Source organism: Tachyglossus aculeatus, chromosome 2, assembly GCF_015852505.1.
Source record: "Tachyglossus aculeatus isolate mTacAcu1 chromosome 2, mTacAcu1.pri, whole genome shotgun sequence".
NCBI lineage: Eukaryota > Metazoa > Chordata > Mammalia > Monotremata > Tachyglossidae > Tachyglossus > Tachyglossus aculeatus.
This window is the reverse complement of record NC_052067.1, coordinates 50,432,402-50,459,411: the sequence shown is the minus strand read 5'-3', so window position 1 is coordinate 50,459,411 and position 27,010 is coordinate 50,432,402. Positions and strand designations below refer to the sequence as shown.

The window sequence follows — 27,010 nt, the reverse complement described above, 5'->3', positions numbered from 1 at the left end:
AGTAATGTTGGTATTTGTTAAGCGCTTACTATGGGCCAAGCGCTGGGCGGGTACAAGGTCATCAGGCGGCCCCACGTGGGGCCCCCGTTTTCCAGAGGAGGGAACTGAGGCCCAGAGAATAATCATAATAATGGGGGTATTTGTTGAGCGCTTACTGTGGGCTAAGCGCTGGGCGGGTCCAAGGTCATCAGGCGGCCCCACGTGGGGCTCCCGTTTTCCAGAGGAGTGAACTGAGGCCCAGAGAATAGTCATAATAATGGGGGTGTTTGTTAAGCGCTTACTGTAGGCTAAGTGCTGGGGGGGTACAGGGTCATCAGGCGGCCCCACGTTTTCCAGAGGAGGGAACTGAGGCCCAAAGAATAAAAATAGTAATGATGATGGTATTTGTTAAGCGCTTACTATGGGCTAAGCACTGGGGGGGTACAAGGTCATCAGGCGGCCCCACGTGGGGCTCATAGTCTTCATCCCCGTTTGACTGGTAAGGGAACTGAGGCCCAGAGACTAAAAATAGTAATGGTGATGGTATTTGTTAAGCGCTTACGATGGGCTAAGCGCCGCGGGGAGGTACAAGGTCATCAGGCGGCCCCACATGGGGCTCACAGTCTTCATCCCCATTTTCCAGAGGAGGGAACTGAGGCCTGGAGAATAATAATAATGATGGTATTTGTTAAGTGCTTACTATGTGCCAAGCGCTGGGGGGGATACAAGGTCATCAGGTGGCCCCACGTGGGGCTCACGGTCTCCGTCCCCGTTTGACCGATGAGGGAACTGAGGCCCACAGAAGTGAAGGGACTTGCCCAAGGTCACACAGCTGACCAGTGGGGGAGTCGGGATTAGAACCCACGACCTCTGACTCCCAAGCCCGGGCTCTTTCCTCCAAGCCACGCCGCTGCTGGGAATGTTGGCTGTGTGGTGACCAGGCCCTTTGAGCGACACGCTGGGCAGGAGTTCATTCATTCAGTCGTATTTATTGAGCGCTTAACTGTGTTCAGAGTTGAAGGGCCGGGATAACTTGGTGGAGCAAAAGGGGGCTTCCATCATTTCAGTCATTCATTCAATCATATTTATTGAGCAATTACTGTGTGCAGAGCACTGTGCTAAGCTCTTGGAAAGTACAATTCGGCAACAGAAATAATCTCTACCCGCAGTGGGCTCACAGTCTCCCGCCCGTAGCCTTCAAACAGCTTTTCCACTAGTTGATGTGATTCAACAGATGGGACCACGACTGGTGATTCCAAAATAGCGTTTAGAGCAGTGCTTGGCACATAGCACTTAACAAATACCATTAAATAAAAATAAACAGCGGGTCCCGACGGAAAGGGCGGGGGCTTATTAATAATAATAGTAGAATTTGTTAAGCACTTACTATGTGCCAAGCACTGGGTAGATACAGGGTAATCAGGTTGCCCCACCAGGGGCTCACGGTCTTAATCCCCATTTGGCAGAAGAGGGAGCTGGGGGCCAGGGAAGTGAAGTGACTTGCCCAAAGTCACACAGCTGACAGACGGCGGAGCCGGGATTAGAACCCGCGACCTGTGACTCCCAAGCCCGGGCTGTTGCCACTAAGCCGCGCCGCTCCTCAGCTCCTCCTCAGGGTTTGCGAGGCTGGGGCTGGGGCTGTTGAACCGGGCTCAGTCCCTTGCCTGCTGCGTGACCTTGGACAAGTCACTTGATTTCGGGGCCTCAGCTCTCTCCGGTGTAAAACAGGAATTTCAATTTCCCCCCCACCCCCCCATCTTGGAATGTGAACTTGTGGGACAGGGATTGGGTCCAACCTGATTATCTCGTCTCTCCCCACACTGGCACGTAGTACGTGCTTGATAAATATTGCTGCACCAAAATGCCTTGTATTCATTCAGCCGTATTTATTGAGCGCTTACTGCATGCAAAGCACGGTACTAAGTGGCTACATTTCAGGCGAAAACTCCTCACTGTCGGCTTCAAGGCTGTCCATCACCTCGCCCCCTCCTGCCTCACCTCCCTTCTTTCCCTCTCCAGCCCAGCCCGCACCCTCTGCTCCTCTGCCGCTCATCGCTTCACCGTGACTCGTTCTCGCCCGTCCCGCCATCGACCCCCGGCCCACATCCTCCCCCTGGCCCGGAATGCCCTCCCTCCGCCCATCCGCCATTCAGATTCATTCAAAGCCATTCAAAGCCCTACTGAGAGCTCACCTCCTCCAGGAGGCCTTCCCAGACTGAGCCCCCCTTTCCTCTCCCCCTCCCCATCCCCCTGCCCTACCTCCTTCCCCTCCCCACAGCACCTGTATATATGTTTGTACAGATTTATTACTCTGTTTTACTTGTACATATTTACTATTCTATTTATTTTGTTAATGATGTGCATCTAGCTTTACTTTTATTTATTCTGATTACTGTCCACATGTTTTGTTTCGTTGTCTGTCTCCCCCTTCTAGACTGTGAGCCCGTTGTTGGGTAGGGACCGTCTTTATATGTTGCCAACTTGTACTTCCCAAGTGTTTAGTACAGTGCTCTGCACACAGTAAGCACTCAATAAATACGGTTGAATGAATGAATGAAAGAACAATACAGCAATACGGAGAGACCCTCCCTGCCCACAAGGAGCTCACAGTCTAGAGGTGGGGAGACAGACATCAATATAAATAAATAAAATTGCAGATCTGTCCCTAAGTGGGGTGGGGAGAGAGGGAAAGAGCAAAGGGAACGAGTCAGGGCGATGTGGTATCCGTGTAAGGTCATCCAAAACTCTACTTCGTAGAGAGTGGGCAGAGGAAGCAGGCACAAAATTTGGCTGCACAGTCGCCTGGCATCCACTTCAAATTATTAAAAAATAAAAAATGGAAAACTCACCATAAAGTGTTGAGGAATTGGTGGTATCTGGTAAATCGGATCGAGGACGCCTGTTTTTTGTGGTCTTTGGTTCTGGGCTTCCAGGAGGCAGAAACTGGTTTGTAGACCTTCTCTCTCTCTCTCTCTCTCTCTCTCTCTCTCTCTCTCTCTCTCTCTCTAAGTTGGTGAAGAGAAGTTGCTATACAAAGAGACAAGGCAAGTTTTTTTTTTAATCCACAGAGTGCTAGTTTTCTGACGCTTGTTTTTCCCAAGCCCTCAAATTGCGTCCCATCTGGCTACCTCCAAAAATCTACCTCGATAGCCCTGATCCCTCCCATCTGTAATATATTACGTGGCCTCTTGCCGCCTCTTGCCTCCCGCTGCCACCTCACGCTCAATAAGTCTAGGCTGTAGTGAGCGTCTTGCGGGAAGGGAACATGCCTACCAATTTAGTTATATTGTACTCTCGCAAGCGCCGAGTACAGTGTATTCACTGAGCACAGAGGACGTGCTCAAGAAATCCAAGTGGTTGACCCCCCCCTCCCCACACACACAACTGTCACTTCAGAGCTGACACCACCGCCACCATCCTTGCTGTCAGTCAGGCCCCAACCGGTAGCATTATCCTTGACTCCTCTCTCTCCAAGTCCTGTCATTCCGTAGCACTTGGGTCTGATGCCTCCTTCGCCGGGATCGGATGGGGATGAGCTGACCGTGTGCGAAGCTGGGGGTAGGTGGCTGGAGTGGTCCGAGAGGGGGCCGGGTGCGGAGCCGGAGAAGGGTGGAGAAGATCTCGGTGCAATTCTGCCACCTCGAGGGTGGTTTTGAGTGACCTCCCTCTGCCGCTACCCAGCCAGTTGAAAGGTTGGGGGGAGGCCGTCACCTCCCTATCGCTCTGGCGTACATATATTTACACTTCTGCTCCCTCCTACCTATAAATGATTTTAATGTCTGGCTTCCCTCTGAGACTGTAAGATTCTTGAAGGCAGGTGGCTGGCTCTGTTGTCCTCTCCCAAGTGCTTAGCACAGTGCCCTGCCAGCCCTCAGTAAATTCTTTCGATGTCTTGGGCCGCCAACGTGAGGCACGTTGAGCTGGTGGGTCCCGTTCCGTTCCGAGATCTGAGAGGGTGTTTCACGGGAAGGGTGTGATTGGGACCCGTTGAGAAAATGCCCTTCCCTAATTGTTTGAAAATTCAGAGAAACCTTTAGTTATTTAATCATGTGTGAAGGAGAGGGGTGAAGAGGCAGTAAAATCTAGTGGAAAGGGCTGGAGTCTTGGGAGTCGGGTTCTAGATTATGGATTTTAAGTCCAGTCTTGCTTTCGCTGTGTGATCTGAGGGAAGTCACGTAGCCTCTCTCTACCCCCATCCCCTCCCCTCTCTAAAGTGAAGAGAGTAATTCCTGCCTCTCCCTTCTCAGAGAGGTGGCGAAGACCGGCCCTGCCCACAAGGACCGTATACCGCAACAGAGTGAGATGTATTTAAAAATCAAGTAATCAAAATAAATAATTGAACGTACAGCTATATGTGCTGAGGTTGGGAATAGCTGCCGCATGTGGGACTGTGTCCTCCCCGATTAGCTTCTGTCTCCCCCAGTGTTTAGTACAGTGCTTGGCCCATAGTAAGTGCCCAGCAAATTCTATGGCTATTATTTAAGTGCTGGGGATGGTTAAAGGGTTTATTCAATCTGGGGTGGAGGGAATTCATCAAAGAAGGCGTGTTGCAAGGGGTGGGATGTCAGGAGGCCTTTGAATTTGACGGGGTGGGGGTGGGAGAGCTGGGCTAGGTCAGATTAGAGGAAGGATGGGAGGTCCAAGCCAGGGGACCAGCGTGAGTCGGGGGGATAGGGAGGTGGGAGAGAGAGAGGAGGAGCCCCAGGACTATTTGGAGAGGAACAAACCCCCACCCCTCCTTTCGGGTAGGATAAGTAATGCGAAAGCACTATAAGTTTGTGTATTTATTTTTCCAAGGTATAAACACCAGGCATGTTTTCATCCAATAATGGTAAGGCTTCCTCTTGAAAGTAAAGGCTAACACCAAGGTGTTCTACACCCCCAGCTCCTTCAGAGCTTGACAGTTCATTTTAGGCAAGTATATTGATGTCCGTCTCCCCCTCTAGACTGAGCTCTTGGTGGGCAGGGCACAGGTCTCCCAACTCTGTTGTATTGTGCCCTCTGAAGCGCTTACTACAGGGCTCTGCATACAGTAAGTGTTCAGCAAATACCACGGTTGGCGACGAAATGCATTTTAAAGTTATCCTTAGCCTTTACCATCATGAACATCAAGCCGGCTCCTGGAGTTGATCGAATGTTAGGAAACCCACTTTTTTTGAGCTCCGAAGCGCAAGAGGCTCTTCTCTTGTCAGCTCATGATGTTCCAGGACACCCTCCCTTGTTTCCTCTGTTCCCCGTAGTTTAGGAAAGAGAGATTCAAGTGGCCTGCCCTGTAAGGTATTATAACTTGCTTTCGTACAGTGTGTATCACCCTCGTGGACTCTGTTCTATTACATGCTTTCATTATGTGCATCGAATGTCGTTAGGGCTCCTTGTGGGCAGGGGTCGTGCGTCTGTTGTAATAATAATAATAACAATAGTAATAGTAATTATAATGATGATGATGGTATTTGTTAAACGCCCAGCACTGTTCTAAGCACTGCGGTAGAGACAGGGTAATCAGGTTGTCCCACGTGGGGCTCACAGTCTTCATCCCCATTTTATAGATGCGGTAACTGAGACCCAAAGAAATGAAGTGACTTGCCCAAGGTCACACAGACAAGTGGCGGAACTGGGATTAGGACCCATGTACTCTGGCTCCCGAGCCCGTGCTCTTGCCGCTAGGCCATGCTGCTGTTGTGCTTTCCCAAGTTGTTAAGACAGTGCTCTGCACACAGGAAGCACTCAATAAATACTACTGATCGCACCCCCACTGTACCACTGATTGATGGGCTCATTATATTATTCCAAAGATGGATTGCCGTGGATAATGAACACACAGTTCCTCCTACTATCCCGTTACTACTTGCAGTGCTGAATGTTGGGCTGGGTGACCGTTCATCTAACCTAGCAACGGCACTGCTGAGATTCCTATGCCTAGTGTTGCCAGCAACCACCCCCGGTTGACAACGTACGGGGTCCCTGCAAGAAAACCCCCTCCTTCTCCTGCACTCCTCCACAATGAAGAGCAACGATCCACAGCCCCGGCATCCTACCAAACGAGCCGGTCCTTCCAGTGGTCTGAAGCCGTACTGTTTACCGGATCCAGATCTGCGTGGCCAACCCACGCCGGCAAACCGGCCAGTGGCCCCTGACTCGGGGAGGCAATGGGCACCGGCTCCCCGAACCCCTTTTTGCCTCCTCCGACATCTCGCCCTTCTTCCCGGTTCCGTCCCCCAAAGCTGGTCTCCCTCTTGTCTTCGGTGTCACCTCTTGGGTGGGCTGGGGGGTTTCTGTGTATTTTGAGGTGCCCCTGACCGACGGTCACATGTAGAGGACTCCCCCTACCCCTTAGCTGAGAGTGTTGAGGGGAGTCCTCCTCATCATTCTCCTTCTTTTTTGCAGAGTCCACCGCTGTCTAAAGAGAATCCCTTTTGGCTCCTGGGTGATGGTGTGTCCCTGACCGAAAGGTAATCGGGTTATGCCTCCTTCCCTTTCCTGGCCCGCAATCTTGTCCCATTTCCTTCGCCCTGACCCCCATTGTTCTAAGATAAATGGGGTGTTCCCTCCACCCTGTCCTTCCATGAGTCCGAGAACCCAGGCTCACAGTCCTATTCTCTTACCACCCTGAACCTTACGTTCCAGCTCCCCCCGGCAGCTCGTACTGCAGGCTACCTTAGGTGAAGTGAGGTCGGTTTAGTTGTAAATGAATAAGAATAAGAACGAGGATATGATTTGAGTTCTTAGAAGTGATAAGCCAGAGACAAATGATTTCCTGTTGTGCATGGGGATCATTAAGGACCTTCTTGCCATATGCATCCTGAGTGCTTTTCCTGCGTATGGGAGGAGGAAAAGACATCTGTTCGAGCCTGGTCGAAGAGATAGTAGGAATTATTACTGCTTCCTTAATGTTTATTCTTCCATTCAGTAGCACTGCCAAATGATAGCATGTCGGGGCTGGCTCGGAGTGGGAGGGAGAAACCGGGGAGGAATTTTTTTTCCTCCCCTCAAGGTTAGTAGAAATGATAGTCAAGGTTCCAAGCTAGGTGGCCGTGTCATTTACCCATTTCTTCAGCGGTGGCGAGGGAAGTTTGGTACATAATGGGGAAAAGAGAATAAAGACACCAAACGTATATCCACTAAGAGTAATGGAGAGTAAAACCACATCGTAATACATCCTGGACTAATTGCTGAACATGATACTTGCCACTGACTTTCTCTGTAATTCCTGTTAATGTTTGGGGATCCCTGGCAGGATTGCCGTGAACCGCAGATTAGAGAGAATAGGCAAACCAGAAACCTGCGTGCGTGCGTGCGTGTGTGTCTTTCTCTCTCTTGCTCTACTTCCATCTACCCACTCCACTGTTTGTAAGACTTCCTGCCAAATGGGTGAAATAACAGAACTTCAGTACCCATTCCTGCCCCCAAAACATCAGAGATATGGAATCTTCCGTCAAAACTCTGCTCGTCTGTTTTGATTGGGAATACCAGATAGTTTTAAGCAGATCTTTGCAAAGTAGAAATTCACACCCGTTGCCCCATCTGCAAAGCCCAGTAGATTTTACCCCCCTTCAGAGGTCTGCGTAGTGGGACAGTGGTCAGGGTTTGGACAGTGGCCACCGTAGCTAGAATCTCACGAGAATTGGGTATCCCCTTTTCCTCCTCCCCCACCTCCCACCCCCAACTAGTCAGACCAGTAATTCAACCGAACGATCCGTTTCTGACACTGACAGCGGCCGAGATGTTTGAAGGAATGCCAAGACCTGCCTCCTTGACATCGTTCCTAAAGTTTAGGGCTGAGCCCACTGAACGTGAAACCCCAAGTTTCCTTCTGGCAGCCCTTTCTGGACTTGCCGGTCAATGAGTTCTTCCAAATCCTTTCTGAATTTATTTGATAGATTTCTCCTGCAAAAGTTTATGTGGTAATGTATTCCAGATGCTTACCCTCTGCTGTGGGAAGAACTGTTTCCTTTTGCTTTGAAGGTTGCAGGCCCGGGAATGACAATCCTGTGCAAATATGCATACTTTAAGGTAAATAACATATGCACTTTGCTATTTGATTGATGTAGAGCTGGGTTGTTTTGAAGATGCTATTGCAACACTCGCTAGTCTCCCCATCCTCAGTCCCACAGCACTTGGGTACATATCCTTCCACTCCGCCATTTCCCCTGTCTGTAATGTATCTAAGTGTCTGTCCCCCCATCTTAGACCTTAAGCTCCTTGTGGGCAGGGAATTGCATCTACCGGTTCTACCGAAGTGTACTCTCCAGAACGGGACACTACTATTGCTGTTTCAAAAACAACTCAAGGGGGTTTCCTGGTGGCGGGAGGCCATCACCTTTCCCCTCTTTACTACTACTGGTCTCTGAGCAGGGCTCATTCAAAAGTCCCTGTGGCCCCTTCGACTGGGGTTATGGACTCGAGTTATTGGGTTTCTCAGTTTTGAGTCTTCTTACTATTAATTTGGAAATTGTTTAAATGTCTGCTGGATTGGAAACCTCTCGGCCACAAGGTTAATGTTCACGGATGATTGTACTCTCCTGAGCGCTTCGTAGTGTGCCGTCTGCACACGGGAGACCCTAAAGGATTGTCGATTGATTTGGGAGACCGCAGAAGTTGACAAGAAAGCACAGCGGAGGGTTTCCCATGTATTTCTGAGCATGGACACCAGATTGGTGAGAGCCGGAGATTGGATTTAGGGTTTCACCGAGAGCTCTACCCATAGCACCGTTGAACAGACAGATCTTCTCGGTGGGTCTAGTCGATCCTTTCATTTTCTTTTTAGTGGGTTCACTCGAAAAAGGATTGTTTCAACCGATCATTTGCCTCAGACTGTTATCCGCTATATGTTTGGGAATTACGCTCCACCTCAGTGGTCCTATAGAGGAACTGAAAACGCCTGGAAAGTTCAGGCAGGTTTCCTCATGTTGGTGGTAGGTCCAGTCAGTCATCTGCACTAATGGAAGGAGGGTGAGGAGAAGGATCCTTGCGTCCAACCCTCTCTAAGAGCCTCGGAATCTAACTCTGGCATGGATTTTTCTCAGTAGCAAAGTCAGAGCCTGGTGGAGCTGCTGGGGCCAGGGACCGGCTCTCATTCATTTGCCGCAGAGATAGATGTGTGCCATCGTCCCACCCGCGGCAGGTTCCCATGGCCAGCGGGGAGCCTGTTGATGCTCAAGTCAGCCGGAGTTGCAGTCCTTTAAAAGTCTTTCCTCCCTGGGTGGGTCGTTCCCCGGTTCCATGAGAAAGCACCGCATAAAGGGAGGAAATAGGACATATTTTGGTGTAGGAAGCTTTTTGAGATTCGAATTTCAGGTCTCTGCTGAGGCTTAAAAGTGCTTAAAAGCACTTGAGTTTTGTTCTAGGACTGTAGCTGAGTATTTTATATCCGGTCCTGTCCTCACTGCAGATTTTTTGAATTGTCTTGTTAAGCCTGACCTGAATGAGTCATTACTCCTTTTTGCAGATCTAGCTGTAATTCTAGGCATTTACCTCTTGCCTACATCCTTCCTCCGGCCTGGAATTCTCTCCCCCTTCCTTTTGGCATACCACTGCTTCTCGTCCCTTCAGGGCCCTTCTGAAATCCGATCTTGCTTCCCCATTGGTTTCGAATCTCCCCGCTTTATAGATTCTCTTTTACAGCCTCTTGCAGTAATGAAAATGATGATGATGATGATCGCAGTACTTGCTAAATGCTTACCCTGTGCCAAGCAGTGCACTAAGTGCTAGGTTAGATATAAGATAGGTCCCACATGATTAAGGGGGAAATCAGGTGTCGAGTCCCCATTTTGCAGAAGAGGGAACTGAGGCACGGAGAAATTGCGATTCGTCCAAGGTCACACAGCGGGTAAGCGGCCGAGATGAGATTAGACCCCAGTTCCTCTGACTCCCGGGCACTCGCTATCTCCACTAGGTTCTGCCGCTTCACAATACTCAACACCCGGCCCCAGCACTTTTGTACTTTTCCTTATCCTATTTCATCCTCCTGTTTGTAACTTATTTTAATGTCTGTCTCCCTTGCTAGAGTGTAAGCTCCTTAGGGCAGAGGTCATGACTAATAATTCTGCTATACTTTCCCAAGTGCTTAGAGCAGTGCTCTGCAACACACCAGGCACTCAAATACCATCGATCGGCCGAAGCGACAGAATCAGAGAAGGATGGTAGGATATTTGTATTTAACCTGTATCTTCTGTATCATTACTAAGAAATTATAATGTTTTTTGAAATATTTAACCCAGTGACGCATAACTTGTGCAGCAACTGAAGACTCTAATTGGGGATGGGGAGTTGGAGAGGGGGGTGGAAGGTTAAAATGCACCTGTTTGGTGGCCATGGGGACCCTGGGTGCTGTGAACGGAGTGAACGCTCCTCTCGTCTTCTGTCGCTCTGAAGATCTGCGAAGCTGACAGGGAAAAGGAACTGTGCCAGCTCCAGAGAGTTAAGGGGGTTGACTTTGCCTTCAAGACCGACTGGGGTTCGTGGTGGATAGCCACAGGCAGGTTGTCTGTTTCCTTGGGCCGGGAGTACAGTTGCAAGTTCCTGAACCTCTCTGATCAATCCCGTAGACTTAGACCTAGTATTGGAGACTGTTCATCAGCGCAGTAACAGGAGACATTTTTGGACCCGGAGAATGAGTCGTCCCAGTCAAAGTTGTCAGGGGTGCCATTAGTCTGTAATACTAACAATGCCCGACCTGATTATCTTGCATCTACTCCAGTACAGGGCTTGCGTATAGAGTAAGCTCTTAACAAATCCCACCGTTATTTTTGTCATCGTCGTCATTATAATTAGTGTTGTCGTTGTTTATGGTGCCAGAGAGTCTCTCCCAGTAAAAATGCCAAGAAGGCCACGGGCTCTAAAAGCGTAGGCCCTGATTGATGCGGATGAATTTGGCCATGGACAATGAAGAAAATAATAAAATAAATTAGGGGTTTCCGTGATACGTATCTCTACTTGAACAAATAAGGCCTAGATTCGGAAATGAATTTTCTCCACCCAGTCATTTGAGTAACAGTGCTTAGTGCTTAGAACAGTGTTTGGCACATAGTAAGCACTTAACAAATACCAACATTATTATTAAATTAAAGTAAGTTAATACGTTTAAGTGTGGGTTGGGAGGAAAGAACTACACAGTACTAAGCTTTTGGGCCCAATGTGTCTGCTGGTGTGAAAGTCTTTATCTCCGGACATCCCCCTTGTCCCAGTATCGGGATATTGGTGATAAGTGGGGTTTTTTACAGTTTAAGCTAGGTCACATTGGTAAGACAGAAGAATTTAACAGCATTTCATGTGATCGCCACTCTGAAACATTCAATTCTCTAGAGTACAGGGGCCGCTTTCTTGGATGAACCCCACATTAAGGACTATGGTACTTGGCTGCCGCACCAGTAACCAGAGTTTCTTCTGATGTCACATCATGCTCTATCCAGATAGAGATGCCTGCTGTCAGAAGAACATTCCCTATCAGTGCTCAGTCTAAAATGCAGAGCGAAAACATGCACAATGAAAATACGCACTGAATTTACTTTATGTAAACTCGGGCCGAGGAGGACGATGATAGGCAAAGCTATTCTCCGACTTACCATGGTTTGGTGATTTTTATTTTTTCAGCCGTGTGGGAAGACGGAAGTGGGAAATGTTTGGCTTGTAGAAAATGTAGGTGTGTGGAGACAGCTGCCTAAACTTGTACAATTTCAGTTGTTTTGGAGATTTGCAGGCACTCTTGTAACATTGGGAAGTAGTCTTGTCACATCTGTTTAACCCGTCTGAGCTTATTTGAAAAAGTCATGCACGGAGCCACTTGTGAGGGGTAGACGGGGGCCTAGACGCTTGTGGTCTGGAGCTCCTTGAAGATGCCCGGGCAGGCCTCTTCCAGTAGGAAGGGCACCGTATGCCGGCTGCCGGGAGAACCTGTTAAAACAAAGTGTGCTTGCTCTCACCCTCCACTCCTCACTGTCCAGTCGACTGCTCAATCCTGCCAGTTCCTTTTGCATGATTTCACACGGATCTACTCTTTCCCTTCCACCAAATTGCTGCCACCCTGGTCGTGTCATGACTAGAATATCGTGATAGCTTACTCACTGGTCTCCCTGCCTCCAGCCTCTTCCCCCTCCAGTCGATCAATCGATCGGTGATATTTATTGAGCATTTGCTGTGTGCTATCCTGTGCACTGGGGAAATTTGGGAAGCAGCATGGTGTAGTGGATAGAGCACAAGCCTGGGTGTCAGAAGGTCGTGGGATCTAGTCCTGGCTCCGCCACTCATCTGGTTTCTGGCCTTGGGCAGGTCACTTCGCTTCTCCGGGCCTCAGAGACCTCATCTGTAAAATGGGGATTGAGACTGAATCCTATATGGGACAGGGACTGCATCCGATTATCTTGTACCTACCCCAGCGCTTAGAACAGTGGCTGGCACATAGGTGCTAAACAAATAACCATAATAATTATTATTCAGTGCAGTAGAGTTGATACACATGCTTCCTGCCCTCAAGAAGCTTACAATGTAGAGGGGAAGGCAGAGTGAAGGGGAGAAGAGAAAAGGGGAAGTGGGCATCCTTAAGTTTGCTGGGGACAGGGTTGAGAATGGAGTGAATATCAAAGGCTTAAGAGGAACAGATCCAGGGGCATAGGCGATGCAGAGGGGAGGGCAGGTAGGGGAAATAAGGTCATAATCATCAATCATCATCATCAGTCATTTATTGAGCACTTACTGTGTGCAGAGCACTGTACTAAGTGCTTGGGAAGTACAAGTTTGCAACACATAGAGACAACCCCTACCCAACAGTGGGCTCACAGTCTAAAAGGGGGAGACAGAGAACAAAACCAAACATGCTAACAAAATAAAATAAATAGAACAGATATGTACAAGTAAAATAAATAAATAAATAGAGTAATAGCTTTCCCTCTTTTAAAGCTGTCAGAGTCTTAAAATGAGACTTTAAAAGCATCAGAAAGTCCTTGAGGATTCATTTTTAAATATCATATCAGATTTGCCCTGTTTAATGACCATGTCCTTAAAACCTGTTTCAATTTTGAAAATATTGATAGGTTGTCACATTTAAGGTGTCTTGGAGGTGTGTTTTTAGGAGGGCTTTGAAGACGGGCACAGCGGTGGCCTGTCAGATATGAAGGGGAGGGAGTGCCAGGCCAGAGAGCATGTGGGATATGAAGGGTTCGGGGGTCGGTGGTGGGTTAGATGAGAACGAGATACAGAGAGTCGCTTGGTGTTAGAGGAGCGAAGTGTGCGGGATGGGTTGTAGTTGGAGATCAGCGTGGAAAAGGTAGGAGGGAGAGAGCTGATTGAGTGCCTTAAAGCCACCAGTAAGGAGCTTCTGTTTGATGTGAAGTAGCGTGGCTCAGTGGAAAGAGCCTGGGCTTTGGAGTCAGAGGTCAGGGGTTCAAATCCCGGCTTCACCTATTGTCAGCTGTGTGACTTTGGGCAAGTCACTTAACTTCTCTGGGCCTCAGTTACCTCATCTGTAAAATGGGGATTAGGACTGTGAGCCCCCCCCCCCCCCCCCCCCCCACCGTGGGACAACCTGAGCACCTTGTATCCTCCCCAGCGCTTAGAGCAGTGCTTTGCACATAGCGCTTAATAAATCCCATCATTGTTATTATTATGTGGAAAGGGATGAGCAACCATTGGAGGTTCTTGAGTGGGAACGCATGGACTGAACTGTGGTTTTGGAAAGATGGTCCGGGCAGCAGAGTGACGTACGGGCTGGAGTGGAGGAGAGACAGGAGACAGGGAGGTCAGCGAGGAGGCAGACGTAGCAGTTAAGGCAGGATAGGATTGTGCCTGGATCAGCATGGTAACTTACAGCTAGACTGTAAGCTCATTGTGGGCAGGGAATGTGTCTGTTACATTGCACTCTCCGTTGCACTTAGTACAGTGCTTTGCACACAGTAAGTGCTCAATAAATGTGATTGAATGACCGAAAGGAAGGGACAGCAAGCTGCCCAGATCGCTTTCCTGTTGCTTAGGACACATCTTTCCATTCCTCTAAAGCCTTCATTGGCTTCTCATTTACTCGCATATCAAGAAAGGCTCCTCATAATTGGCCCCTTGCAGCTTCTTCAACAAGCCAACCCTGGTTTAACTTGCAACCCCCCGAGTCACATTAACCCTCAGCCATCTCGAGCATTTGTAGATTTTCACCCTTTTTTCAGCCAGCTTTGTATATTGTCCTCAAGCACAACATGAGTCGTCATCAAATGCCCTCAAGTCGCTTCCAATTTATAGCGGCTCTAGAGACATATTTTTTCCAGAACATCCTATCTTCTGCCATATCTGTAGTCATTCTGGTATGTATATCCATAGAGTTGGGGGTTTTTTTGTAAAAATATGGAAGTGTTTTATCATGGTCTTCCACGCAGTAAAAACTTGTCTCTGATGTTGTCTTTGATCAACATTTTGATCACTTGATCATCCACCTTTGACTCTTTCCCATGCCGCTGCTGCCCAGCTCAGGTGAAGCAACTTTGACGCTTTGGCGTAGACCTTTCCATTATGGGTACCCCTGATGAGAGACTACCTCAGTGGCATGCGTATGCAAACTCTCCTGCCCCGATAAAGCATCGATTCATAGGAGAGACGACGTTATTACTGGTGGGTTGAATTCAGTTCTTGTTTGTAATCCATTGCTGTTCTTTGACAAAATCTAGCCCATTTTGATTGTGAACCTGATACGGGTCCAGATTATATGGTACCTACCCCAATAATCTCTCCCCCTCACAGTGCTCAATTCATAATGAGTTTAAGAAATGCTTTAGTTATGAGCATAATCTGTCCCCCCTCCCCCCCCAAAAAAAAAACCCACACCAAAGTAACCCATTCTCTAGTGCCAGGAGTGTAAGTGAAAAATTAACCCAGGAGTAAATAAAATATGACTAATACAGTGGTCTTTCAGTAGAGTTTGTCATTCAAAGTCTAGGTGCACTGCATTTCTTTCTACCACGTGAACATAAGGAAGGACTTCCAGTATGGATGTCTTCATTCTTTTGCTCTTGATGGGGAGGACATTAAGCAATCTGATACCACATGTTTGTTTTTTTAAGCTTATTGGAAATTCCAGAAATATTTAGGCATTTCTTTAGAACCCACATTTCTAAAATGTGGGTTTTCAGTAGGTGCAAAGTGTAATAAACGAATGGGATTTTTCTTAATTACCAGCAAGAGCACCTTATAGTCAAAGGTCTGAAAAAGCTATTACCAAGGTAGCAGCGCAACCTAAGGCCAGGGTTAACCCAAAACTTCTGTAAGCAGTGAATCTTCGATAATTTTTTTTTCTTAATCTTCTGAAGCAAGAACTGTAAGGGGTATTTCAAGAGAAGTATGAAGCAATGTATCTAATCTTGAGGATCTTGCTTAGTAAATCCAACTGAGTAGTAATAATATTAATTATAGTATTTAAGTGCTTACTATGTGCCAGGCACTGTGCTAATCACCGAGGTGGATACAAGCAAATTGGGTTGGACACAGTCCCTGTCCCTCATGGGGCTCACAGTCTTACTTCCCATTTTACAGATGAGGTAACTGAGGCCCAGATAAGTCAAGTGACTTGCCCAAGGCCACACAGCTTACAAGTGGCAGAGCTGGGGTTAAGATCCAGCTCCTTCTGACTTCGAGAAGGACTTCTGCCTGCTCTACCCACCAGGCCATGCTGCTACCAGGCTATAGCTAAAGCCATCATAGTCCGATAGTTTGGCAGAATGATTTCTCCATCCTTATTAACACCCATGCCCATTGCCCTCACCAATTGTTCCAGATGTTCAACTCCATCCCTTGCCCTTACAGTTGAAACTACCAGGCGTTATCTCCCTAAAATCTCCCCTGCCCTTTCCCAGTCCCTCCCTCCTCCTCACTCTTCTTCAACTCTCCCATCCTTCCCAGCAGTATCTCAAGACGATATCTGCCTTTTCTCAAAATTCACCCCCTCCACCTGCGCGTCTAACCCATCCCTTTGCTCCTTATCAAAACACTCGCTCCTTCCCTGACCCCCATCTTCAACTGATCGTTCTCCAATGGCTTCTTCCCCACTGCCTTCAAACACGCTCATGTCTCCCCTATCCTAAAACAATCCTCCTGTGGCTCCACGGTTCCCTCCAGTTATCCCCTCATATCCCTCCTACATTCCTCTCCAAACTCCTTGAGTGAGTTGTTTACACCTGCCGTCTCAAGTTCTTCTCCTCCAGTTCACTCTTTGACCTCCTCCAATCTGGCATCTGTCCCCTTCACTCCACAGAAGCTACCCTCTCGAAGATCACAAATGATCTTGCTAAGTACACCGGCCTCTACTCCATCCTCATCCTCCTCGACCTCTCAGCTGCTTTCAACACTGTCGACCACCCCCTTCTCCTGGAAACATTATCTAACCTCTGCTTCACTCACACTGTCCTCTCCTGGTTCTCCTTCTATCTCTCTGGCTGCTCCTTCTCCATCCCTTTTGTGGATTCCTCCTTTGCTTCCCACGCCCAAATTGTGGGTGTCTCTGCAGACTCAGTTTTGGATCCCCTTCTATTCTCCATCTACACCTAGTTCCTTGGAGGACTCATTTGCTCCCATGATTTCAACTACCACTTCTATGCAGATGATATCCAAATCTACATCTCCAGTCCTGACCTCTCTCTCTTCCTCTCTTCAGTCTCACATTTCCTCCTCCTTCAAGACATCTCTACTTGGGTTGTCCTGCTGTCATTTTGTTCCCCTTCTGGTGCGGCCGATAAGTGGCCATTTCTTCATCTTCCTTTCCCTTTTTCCCTTTCTTGCAGCCTGAACTGATTCCAAAGGTGAGAACATAGATCGGGGTGTGACTGCCCAACACCCAGGTGACAGAGACAGAATTTTACATCTCAACAGCTACTTACTTCCTAGCAACCCAGCCCCTGCTTTTTTCCTAAACACTCACTAGGTTCTTCACCCTCAAGGACCCAAGAACCTGCATACAATTCAACCACCAATTAACTAGTGTTCCAATCTACTAAAAAAAATAAATAAGGGGATTAAAATTGTGAGCCCCATGTGGGACATGGACTGTGTCCAGCCTGATTTCCTTATATCTACCCCACTGCTTAGAACAGTGCTTGCATGTAGTAAGTGCTTAACAAATACTATTATTATTATTATTACTACTACCCTGTCTTCTGGTAAGAATGCTACTTTTCCCTCATTCCAGACTGAACAGTTTATGTGAGTTTGGCGGGTTAGTCATTTGAACCAAATTATCTCTGACACTATATTTAAAAAATCTTAGAAGAGTCAAAAAGGTTTTTAGAAATAGACTTTTGGGCCATTCAAAAATGATACTAGAACATTATAAGTGGGGTGATTACATTACTCTTTTGATGAATACATGCTTTTTCCTACAGGTGGGTAAAATGTCCTCATCTAAGTGGAAAAATGTAATTCATGTTAGCGTGTTTTCCCTGAGGAAATTGGGTGAAAATGTTCTTAAGTAATGGCACTAGATACTTATAATATCTAATTTTTTCCAGTTACTACTCTAGCTGAAGTCGAAATATTACAAAGGTGTGAGAATTACTTTTTTGTTCTAATCTTTCTGGTATGTTAATATTTCATATAGAAGGCCATAGAAACTGGAGTTAAGCGCTTAGTACAGTGCCCTGCACACAGTAAGTGCTCACTAATAATAATGGTATTTGCTAAGTGCTTACTATGTGCCAAGCACTGTTCTAAGCACTGGGAGAGATACCCGGTTACCAGGTTGTCCCACTTGGGGCTCACAGTCTTAATCCCCATTTTACAGATTAGGTAACTGAGGCACAGAGCAGTTAAGTGACTTTCCCAAAGTCACACAGCTGACAGGTGGCGGAGCCGGGATTAGAACCCATGACCTCTGACTTACAAGCCTGTGCTCTTTCCACTAAGCCACGCATGAATACAATTGAATGAATGAGTGAACCGTATAGTAATACTTCTTTGCACTGTCTCTTATTTTTAAACTAAGGTGGTGGTTATCCACTGGTTTTTACAATGTTTAGGACTCTCGGGTTTCTATTTTTGTAGTCCTTTTTTTTTTTTCTTCTAAAGTTGTATAGTCCGTGTCTAAAGTTGTACGTCTGAGGCTCTGTTTCAGCAGTGCTTCCTAAAAAACCTACTGGCTTAGAGGACGTTAACTGAACCTATTTCTTTTGTCTTTCAGTTGAACTCAAGTGGAGCCGCCGGTTACAGGGTTGCCACAATTTCTACCTCATGCATCGTTCCCTATTGTTGGTGTGCTACAACTTGGCAAATCTGCGCAGGAGCTCTACCGACTGTCTTAAAAGACTGCTAAAAAAAAAAAAAGCCGAGCTACGTAGTTAATGCGTAATGACCTAGGAGTGGGTCAGAGTCTCTAATAGTTTTGATTCATCAATCTTGGTGGGCACTGATGAATGTCAATTTTAGTGCTGAGTGCTGCAGATGACAGCTCCTCCTTCCTCCTTTACACCTGAAACATTTACTTGAGACCTTCTTCCATCAGAAAGATCCCAGCTTCTCTCATTTGGTCCTGGAGACCTTAATGGAATACAGTCATGTCCACACACGACGAGAGGCAGATTAATACGGAATATGCTGTATCCCTGCTGGAGCAGTTCAGACTGTTCTATGAACAGCAGTTGCTAACTGACATAGTGTTAATTGTTGAGGGCACTGAATTCCCTTGTCACAAGATGGTCCTTGCAACTTGCAGCTCTTATTTCAGGTGAGTATTTTCGTCATCGACCTGCTTATTTAGGCGAAAATGATTTATCCAGGTCCTTTGATGTGGGAGTTCTTCAGCAGTGGCTAGTTACAAAAAAAAAGGAAGAAAAAGGGATTCTCTTTTTCTTCAGCTTTAAATGGGTCATCCATGTCATTTCATGAAGGCATGGAACAGATGAAAGAATCAATCAGTCGGTGAGTGGTATTTATTGAGTGCCTACTATGTGCAGAGCACTGTATTAAGCACTAGGGAGAGTACAGTACAACAGAGTTGGTAGACACGTTCCCTGTCCTCAAGGAGCTTTGTTTGGAAGCATCACATAGTGATTGACAGCAACTATTTCCGGTAGATAAAAATGTGAAAGTACGGTTCTTGGGATGTTTCAAGTTGGGAAGGCTGAATGTTTCACCTTTTTTCCTTCACTTAAACTAGCTGATTGCACATTCACTGGGTGCTTTCAAGTTAACATTAGCTCTGACGTGCCGCTGGAAGGTGTAGGAACCACTGTGCGGGCAACTCTTACAGCTCTAATAGCCGTAAACCGGGCAGCTGCTGGGGTACCAGACTCATGTCTGAACTGGGACGAGGCTCCCAGCCGAGTCTGACTTGGAGGTTCATTCATTCAATCGTATTTATTGAGCGCTTACCGTGTGCAGAGCACTGTACTAAGCGCTTGAGGTGGCAAGGTGGTCCCCTAGCCTTGGGCTGGTGAGCCTGGCCTCCCCTGGGCAAGACACCATTTCTTGGAGGTCAGAACATAGTCTGTTCGGGGAGTCGCAGGGGAGTTGCTGTTTCTTCCAGAGGTGGGCATGGGTCCTATTTGCTCATCAGTGAGACCACACACTTTTGGAGAACAAGGTGACCAGAGACGTAATCAATCTCTCTCTCTCTCTCCCACTTTTGGCCTACTGTACTTATCTAAAGTAGCAGCGTAGCTCACTGGAAAGAGCCCGGGCTTTGGAGTCAGAGGTCATGGGTTCGAATCCCAGCTCTGCCACTTATCAGCTGTGTGACTTTGGGCAAGGCACTTAACTTCCCTGTGCCTCAGTTCCCTCATCTGTACAATGGGGATTAAGACTGTGAGCCCCCTATGGGACAACCTGATCACCTTGTAACCTCCTCAGCGCTCAGAACAGTGCTTTGCACATAGTAAGCGCTTAATAAATGCCATTATTATTATTATCATTATTATTGTTATTATTATTATCTACCTGAAGTAAAGAGATTGGAGCTTTCTGGGAGAAGGTTGTTAACAGAGCTCTGGGAGGGTGCCTTATCAGGAATGGAATTGTTTTAGAGTAAGGAGACACATTGTACAAAATAGAAGCAGGTTTTCTGCCCAACAACTCTGGAATTCCGTTCTGTGTGATGCAGGAAATGAGGGCAGTGCCAGGCAGACCCTATCGATAGCAGCAGTGACACATAGACCCGGTTGGGCACTTAGACCGGGGCACATAGACCTGGTTGGGCCCCGGTTACCCAAAGGATGGGTGGCAGGGATCGAGGGCAGGACCTCCAGGAACACCGGAGCGACATCCTAACGAATGCTATGGGACCGGTGCGTCGGATAGACCCGACCCAATCTATTTCAGTGCCGGGATCTGAGCCCCATCGAACCCTGCCCCAACCCTGCCTATTCCCCCCTCTTTCACAGAAGTCAGCGGGATCATAGCCTACAATTGTCTTGATGTTCCTTGGAAAATTTTAGTCATTAAAATCAGGGAGACGGGGTGCAGTTTTCTGGCCCAAAGCGAGGATTCCCAAACTCTCCGAGGTTCATCTGATTTGCATTTAGCTTCACAAGAGTTGTGAAGGGGCTGAAGGAATTCCTGTGAGAATTGGTAATGTTCTCTACTAGAGAAGCTGCTCTGATCTGACACGGGGCCCTGTGATCTTCCAGGCAACTGGTCTTCATTTCCATTAGGGTTGGACCTTTTAAGTGTAGAAGTCTCGGTCTGAGCCTGTGGTCCGGAGGTGGACGAAGAATGACTTTGGAACCAAATTTGGCCTTTTAGCTCACACTGAGAATGGGAGTGCAGAGTGGATTGATATCTTTTGCAGTCTCAGAGGGTCAATCAATCATTTGATCGTATTTATTGAGCGCTCACTGTGTGCAGAGCACTGTACGAAGCGCTTAGTACAGTCAATGTGTTTTATCATAAACAGAAGCCCTGAGTCTGGTGGTGGGCAGCCTGTTTTGGTGGCTAAGCCCAGGGCCCTTTGGAAGGCAAGGACTTCCCAACTCTGGGAGCCTGGTTGGGAGGCACCTGCCCCTGCCTTTCCATGTTTCCTGCTGTTAGTCGTGTGCTACTGCCTGGACTCCCTTCCCTGCCCTTCACTTTGGAGCGACTGCCTCCCTTTTGCTTGTGGGGCAGGTATAAATGGCGTGCAGGCCAGAAAGGGAGCAGAGGACCCGGGATTAGGGATCAGGCGGGGTCACTGTTAGGCTGGGAGGGGCTCGAAAAGTTGAATGTGTTGATCCCGATGGGTCAGTGAGGATCGATAAGGTGTGAAGAAGAGCATGGCCTCGTGGAAAGAGCACAGGCCTGGGAGACGGGACCGGGGTTCCAATCCCAGCTCCGCTGGGCGAGTTACCTTCTTTGTGCCTCAGTTCCCTCTGTGAAATGGGGATTCGGAGCCTGCTCTCCTTCCTAGTTAGACGGTGAGCCCTGTGCGGAACCGGATCATCTTGTATCTACCTTAGTACGGTGCTCGGTACGCAAGTAAGCACTTAACAGATACCACGGCCATTGATCGGAATGGCTCGGCCCTCCCGCTTCCCACCCGTTAGTCGAGCACTCGCTCCTCTGCAATTCCACTGTCCCACCTTCTTCCCCTTTGTCAGTTACTTGAGCGTCTGCCTTCTCCCACTAGATTGTTAGGGCCTAGGGGGCAGGGATACTATGCGCTACCTCTCCGTACTCTGCTAAGCTTACCGAGCGTACAGTGCTCCGCCCACACTCTGTTCTGCGCTCAAGTTGGGCGTGGGCGGGGACCAAGTCTGCCAGCTCTGTGGCATCGAACTTTCCCAAGCGCTGCATGCAGTGCTCCGCGCACGGAAAGTGCTCAATAAATACTACTGAACGTGACGACGGTGATGACGAAACTACTGTTGAGAGTGATTTCTCCTGGCACCCAGGCTTGCCTCTGCAGGCGAGCCTTCCAAACCGTCAGTGGTTTTTACACTGTGAGTAGACCGGTTGCTCTGTTTGCTTTTTCAGTGCTTCTTATTGTTTTTCTCCCAGGGCCATGTTCATGAGTGGACTGAGTGAAAGTAAACAGACCCATGTGCACCTGAGGAATGTGGATGCGGCCACTTTACAGCTAATAATAACCTACGCCTACACGGGTAACCTGGCAGTAAACGACAGCACCGTAGAACAACTGTATGAGACGGCTTGCTTCCTCCAGGTAAGCATGCATGTGCTGAAACCGGGACCCGGAGCTGGCTTTGAAACAGTTGCAGAGACGTCAGTGATCTGAGCCGACCCTAGGGTCATCAGGGAGGGCGGTCGTGTTGTGATTGTGGATTGATTCTACAGGACCAACGATCTCGCCGCCTGATGTATGTACTGTAAAGCTCAGGAATCGTAAAATCGCCTAAGTGTGGTCCACCGTCCTGTATCGGTTGAAATGACAAGCGAAAAGAAACTTGACGTTTCGAGGACGGCGCTGTTTTCCTCTGTATTAACTCAGTCCCTACAGGGTTTTTCGTTTTTGACTATCGGGGACAGGGGAGCAAGTGCCCGTTCCACGGTAAATGCCACGAGTGGAAACTATCAGAGAAAATGTTCGAGAGGCCTGCGTATCGCGGTGAAAAATTTGGCGGGAGAGGAATTTCAGTGAGGAAACGGGGAATCGGGAGCAATCGCCCACGTAGTAGCTGTAGATGTGGCGAAGGTGTTTGACTGGAGCGAGTCGGGTCAGAGCGGGTGTTTCTTTCAGTGAAGCAGACTGATAGCGGGTCTGGGAGCTCGGGTCCCGCTTATCGAGCACGTTAGTTCTGAAGCTTCAGCACCTGTCGGTGCTCCTCACCGGCCTCGCTTTTGCATTCCAGGTCGAAGACGTGCTGCAGCAGTGTCGAGAGTATCTAATTAAAAAAATAAACGCCGAGAATTGCGTGCGACTGTTGAGTTTTGCCGACCTCTTCAGCTGCGAGGAACTAAAAGAGAGCGCCAAGAGGATGGTGGAGCACAAGTTCGCCGCCGTGTGCCACCAGGACGCTTTCATGCAACTGTCCCACGACCTGCTGGTCGACATCCTCAGTAGTGACAATTTGAACGTGGAAAAAGAGGAGACGGTCCGCGAAGCGGCCATGCTGTGGCTGGAGTACAACCCGGACTCCCGATCCCAGTATTTATCCTCGGTCCTGAGCCAGATCCGCATCGACGCGCTCTCGGAGGTCACCCAGCGGGCGTGGTTCCAGGGCCTGCCGCCCAATGACAAGTCCGTGGTGGTCCAGGGCCTTTACAAGTCCATGCCCAAGTTTTTCAAACCCCGCCTGGGGATGACCAAGGAGGAGATGATGATATTCATCGAAGCCGCTTCCGAGAGTCCCAGCGGTCTCTTCTCTTCGGTCTGTTACAGCCCCCAGGCGGAAAAAATGTACAAGATCTGCAGCCCCCCCGCCGACCTGCACAAGGTGGGCACCCTGGTGACCCCGGATAACGACCTGTACATAGCCGGCGGGCAGGTCCCCCTGAAGAACCCCAAAGTGAACCACAGCAAGACCAGCAAGCTGCAGGCCACCTTCCGGACCGTCAACTGCTTCTACTGGTTCGACGCCCAGCAGAACGCCTGGTTCCCCAAGACGCCGATGCTCTTCGTCCGCATCCAGCCGTCCCTGGTGTGCTGCGAAGGGTACATCTACGCCATCGGCGGGGACAGCGTGGGCGGGGAGCTGAACCGCCGGACGGTGGAGCGCTACGACCCGGAGAAGGACGAGTGGACCATGGTGAGCCCCTTGCCCTGCGCCTGGCAGTGGAGCGCGGCGGTCGTGGTGCACGACTGCATTTACGTGATGACCCTGAACCTCATGTACTGCTACTTCCCGCGGTCGGATTCCTGGGTGGAGATGGCCATGCGGCAGACGAGCCGGTCCTTCGCCTCGGCCGCGGCCTTCGGGGACAGCATCTTCTACATCGGAGGCCTGCACGTGGGCGGCAACAGCGGCGTGCGGTTCCCCACCAGCACCGTCGACGGGCCTTCCATCACGGTGGAGATCTACGACGTGAACAAGAACGAGTGGCGGATGGCGGCCAACATCCCCGCCAAGCGGTACTCGGACCCCTGCGTCCGAGCGGTGGTCATCTCCAATTCCCTGTGCGTCTTCATGCGGGAGACCCACTGGAACGAGAGGGCCAGGTACGCCACCTACCAGTACGACCTGGAGCTCGACCGGTGGTCTCTGCGGCAGCACATATCGGAGCGGGTCCTCTGGGATCTGGGCAGGGACTTCCGCTGCACCGTGGGGAAGCTGTACCCCTCTTGCCTCGAGGAATCTCCGTGGAAACCTCCGACGTACCTCTTTTCCCCCGACGGGGCCGACGAGTTCGAGCTGGACGGGGAGATGGTCGTGCTCCCCCTGGTATAGCCGGGGAGTCGAGGCAGGGTCCGGCCGAGCCTCCCGGCCCCGGCGGGCTCCCGGGAGAGACCGAGACCTGGCCCGGCCAGCTCCGGAAACGGACTCCCTCGCGGACTGGGTCTCCGGGGCCCCGTTGGACTCCTGCGGCAGTACCGGGTATACCGGCCGGCCTCGCGGAGAGAAGAGATATGCTTCCGTAATCTGATGAAATAAATAGCTTATCCGATAATGAATTGAAAAACCTCGACGTATATCCCGGAGGGCTCGAGCGTCCGGGTCCCCCGAGGCCGGACCGAACTCCCGCTCGGAGGCGAGTGCGCTTCACGGAAGCGGTGCCCGGCTGCGACGCTCCGAGAGGCTCTCTCGACGGGCCGTCCGACGGCCTCTGTCCGGAGCTCTTCCCGCGGAGCGAGGAGACGGACGGACTCGGCCGCCCTCGACGCCGACACCCACGTCGGCGCGGGGATGCTGCCGCTGGCCGGGAGGCCGGCCCGCGGGATCGGCGGAGCCGGATGACGGGAAGCCTGTGCGCGCCCACTTCGACCCATCTTCCCGGAACCCGGGGCTTCCGGAGCATCCGGGCCGCTCGGCCGCGGCCAGGTGGGACCTCGAAGGGCGGGAGGCATCGGCGGCCCCTCCGACCGAGCTCGAGGCCGGCAGCTCGAATCGCTTCCAGGGCTCCGCGTCCGGCGGGCACCGTTCACCCGGGCGCCCGCGGAGCCCTCCCTGCCGCCGCCGCCGCCGCCGCCACCGCTGCTGTATTTTTCCAATGTAAAACAAAGGTTTAGTGTGAAATAACATTATTTTCGGTTAATTTAATAACAAGCATTACTGTAGAGTTGACCGTGTAGAGATATACCTTAGCTATCAGTTTGGGGTTTTGGTGGGCTGGGGCGGGGGCTGGGGAGGGGCAGTTTATTCTTTTTTTTTTTATATATATATATATAAAAAACCTTTCTTGGGGTGGGTGGGGTGGGGGAATGAACCGTTCAGGAATCTGCTGCAGGGTGTGAGTGTGTGTGCGTTTGTGAACGCGTGCGTGCAGAAGAGCAAGTGCCTGGGGCTGCTCTGGCATTAAACCCAGGAACCACTAAGCAGGTGCCACCACCGCCAGTCTCCCGTGAGCACGGGTGCGTCACGACAACCCTCCGTAGCACGGTTCGGCCGCATCATGTTCTGGCACTGTATTTTGAGCGCCGTTAATTTATTAAAGCAGGGGTAGGAATCTGTTTCTCATCTGTACGGGGCCCGGGGACAGCCAGTCCCTCAGCCCCGGTGGAGACGGAGCTTCCCGGGGCGTGGCGGGACCCGGCTCGTGTTCGTGAGGGATGCGGGGCGGTCGGGAACGGACTGCTTGGGTCTCACCCTCTCCATACAAATTCACCCCCCCCCCCCCCAGGTCAGCGGGGTTTAAAGCAAACGACTTTCGCAGTCGCAGTCAAATGGTGACTAAGAGAGCAAAATGCTCAAGAACCCCGTGCATCTCGCCGCTCGTTCATTTGGTCGTATTCATGGAGCGCTTACTGTGTGCGGGGCACTGTACTAAGCGCTTGGAAAGTACAAATCAGCCACATATAGAGACGGTCCCTACCCAACAGCGGGCTCACGGCCTTGCGGCACACCCGAGGCTGCTGCAGGCTCCTCACGGTGCTCTGCACACAGTAAGCGTAGGCTGTGAGCCCACTATTGGGTAGGGACAGTCTCTATATGTTGCCAACTTGAACTTCCCAAGCGCTTAGTACAGTGCTCTGCACACAGTAAGCGCTCAATAAATACGATTGAATGAATGAAAGAGTATGATTGAATGAATTCCGGAGCCACCCACTTCTCCCGCAGCCGGGGCTTTTGGGTTCTTGCGGATTCCCACACCAAGGAAAAAGAGCCTGTGTGTCTGAGACCGCGCATGTATGCACCGCCGTTTCACACAACACCCCTGCTGCGGTCTCCCGGCCGGAAACCGAGAGTGCAGACGAACACGGTGGCCGCCCTGACTGGGTTCCTTGTTGGGGAAAGTTGTCACCACTGCATTTAATGAAAAGGAGTGTATTATTCCTTGCCCCGAATAGCAGCCAGCCTTAGCCAGGGGCTTGTTGAACGGGGCCGAAGGGGTTAATATGGAGGCAGGTCAGCAGTTAGCTCTTTCTATAAAAAGGAAGTGAGTAAAACCTCAAAATTAATTTTAATTGGGTTTTTTTAAATGATATTTAAGCGCAGCTCTGTGCCAGGCACTGATCTAAGCGCTGGGGTAGGTACAAGCTAATCGGGTCGGACCCAGTCCGTGTCCCGTGTGGGGCCCGTGTTTTTAGTCCCCATTTTCCAGGTGAGGGAACAGAGGCCTAGAGAAGGGAAGTGACTGGCCCAAGGTCACCCAGCCGACAAGTGGCGGAGCTGGGTTTAGAGCCCAGGTCCTTCTGACTCCCAGGGCTGTGCCCTAGGTCGTGTTGCCTCTCTCGGGCAAGCTCTTTTACTGCGGGGGACACCTGTCCTGTGTCAGAAGGCCGACATCTTGGAGTAATGCTTGGGTTTTGCCTCCCAGTACGTTCTTAGGTGGCTGCACGCGGCCCTTTGGCGTTGATGTGCCGGGATTTACCGGGCGCCCAACAAGTCCAACGTATTTTATGGGAAGCCTGGGGTAGAAGTGCTCAGCACAGGCCCATTGCCGGCCCAGAAGGAGCCTGCGCTCTCGAGGGAGGCCAAGGCACACGTTTACCTCAGTCTCGTCTGTCTCGCCGCCAGCCCCTTGCCTTTGGCCTAGAGCTCCTTCC

General features: G+C 50.0%; 1 protein-coding gene across 6 annotated transcripts in view; it reads left to right on the top strand.

Moving 5' to 3' along the window:
- Positions 1-24,617, top strand: part of KBTBD2 (kelch repeat and BTB domain containing 2) — a 38,565-nt gene extending 13,948 nt beyond the window's left edge. The window contains exons 2-7 of one of the 6 annotated variants that reach the window (XM_038741833.1): positions 6,364-6,428; positions 7,895-7,989; positions 14,423-14,565; positions 18,119-18,661; positions 21,907-22,072; positions 22,719-24,617. In XM_038741833.1, the coding sequence (XP_038597761.1) occupies positions 18,492-18,661; positions 21,907-22,072; positions 22,719-24,254 (1,872 nt within the window). In that variant the 5' untranslated portion in view covers positions 6,364-6,428; positions 7,895-7,989; positions 14,423-14,565; positions 18,119-18,491 and the 3' untranslated portion in view covers positions 24,255-24,617. The remainder of the gene's footprint in view (positions 1-6,363; positions 6,429-7,894; positions 7,990-14,422; positions 14,566-18,118; positions 18,662-21,906; positions 22,073-22,718) is intronic. The other 5 variants (XM_038741836.1, XM_038741841.1, XM_038741846.1 and 2 more) reach the window with 5 other exon arrangements.
- The last annotated feature ends 2,393 nt before the right edge of the window (positions 24,618-27,010 follow it).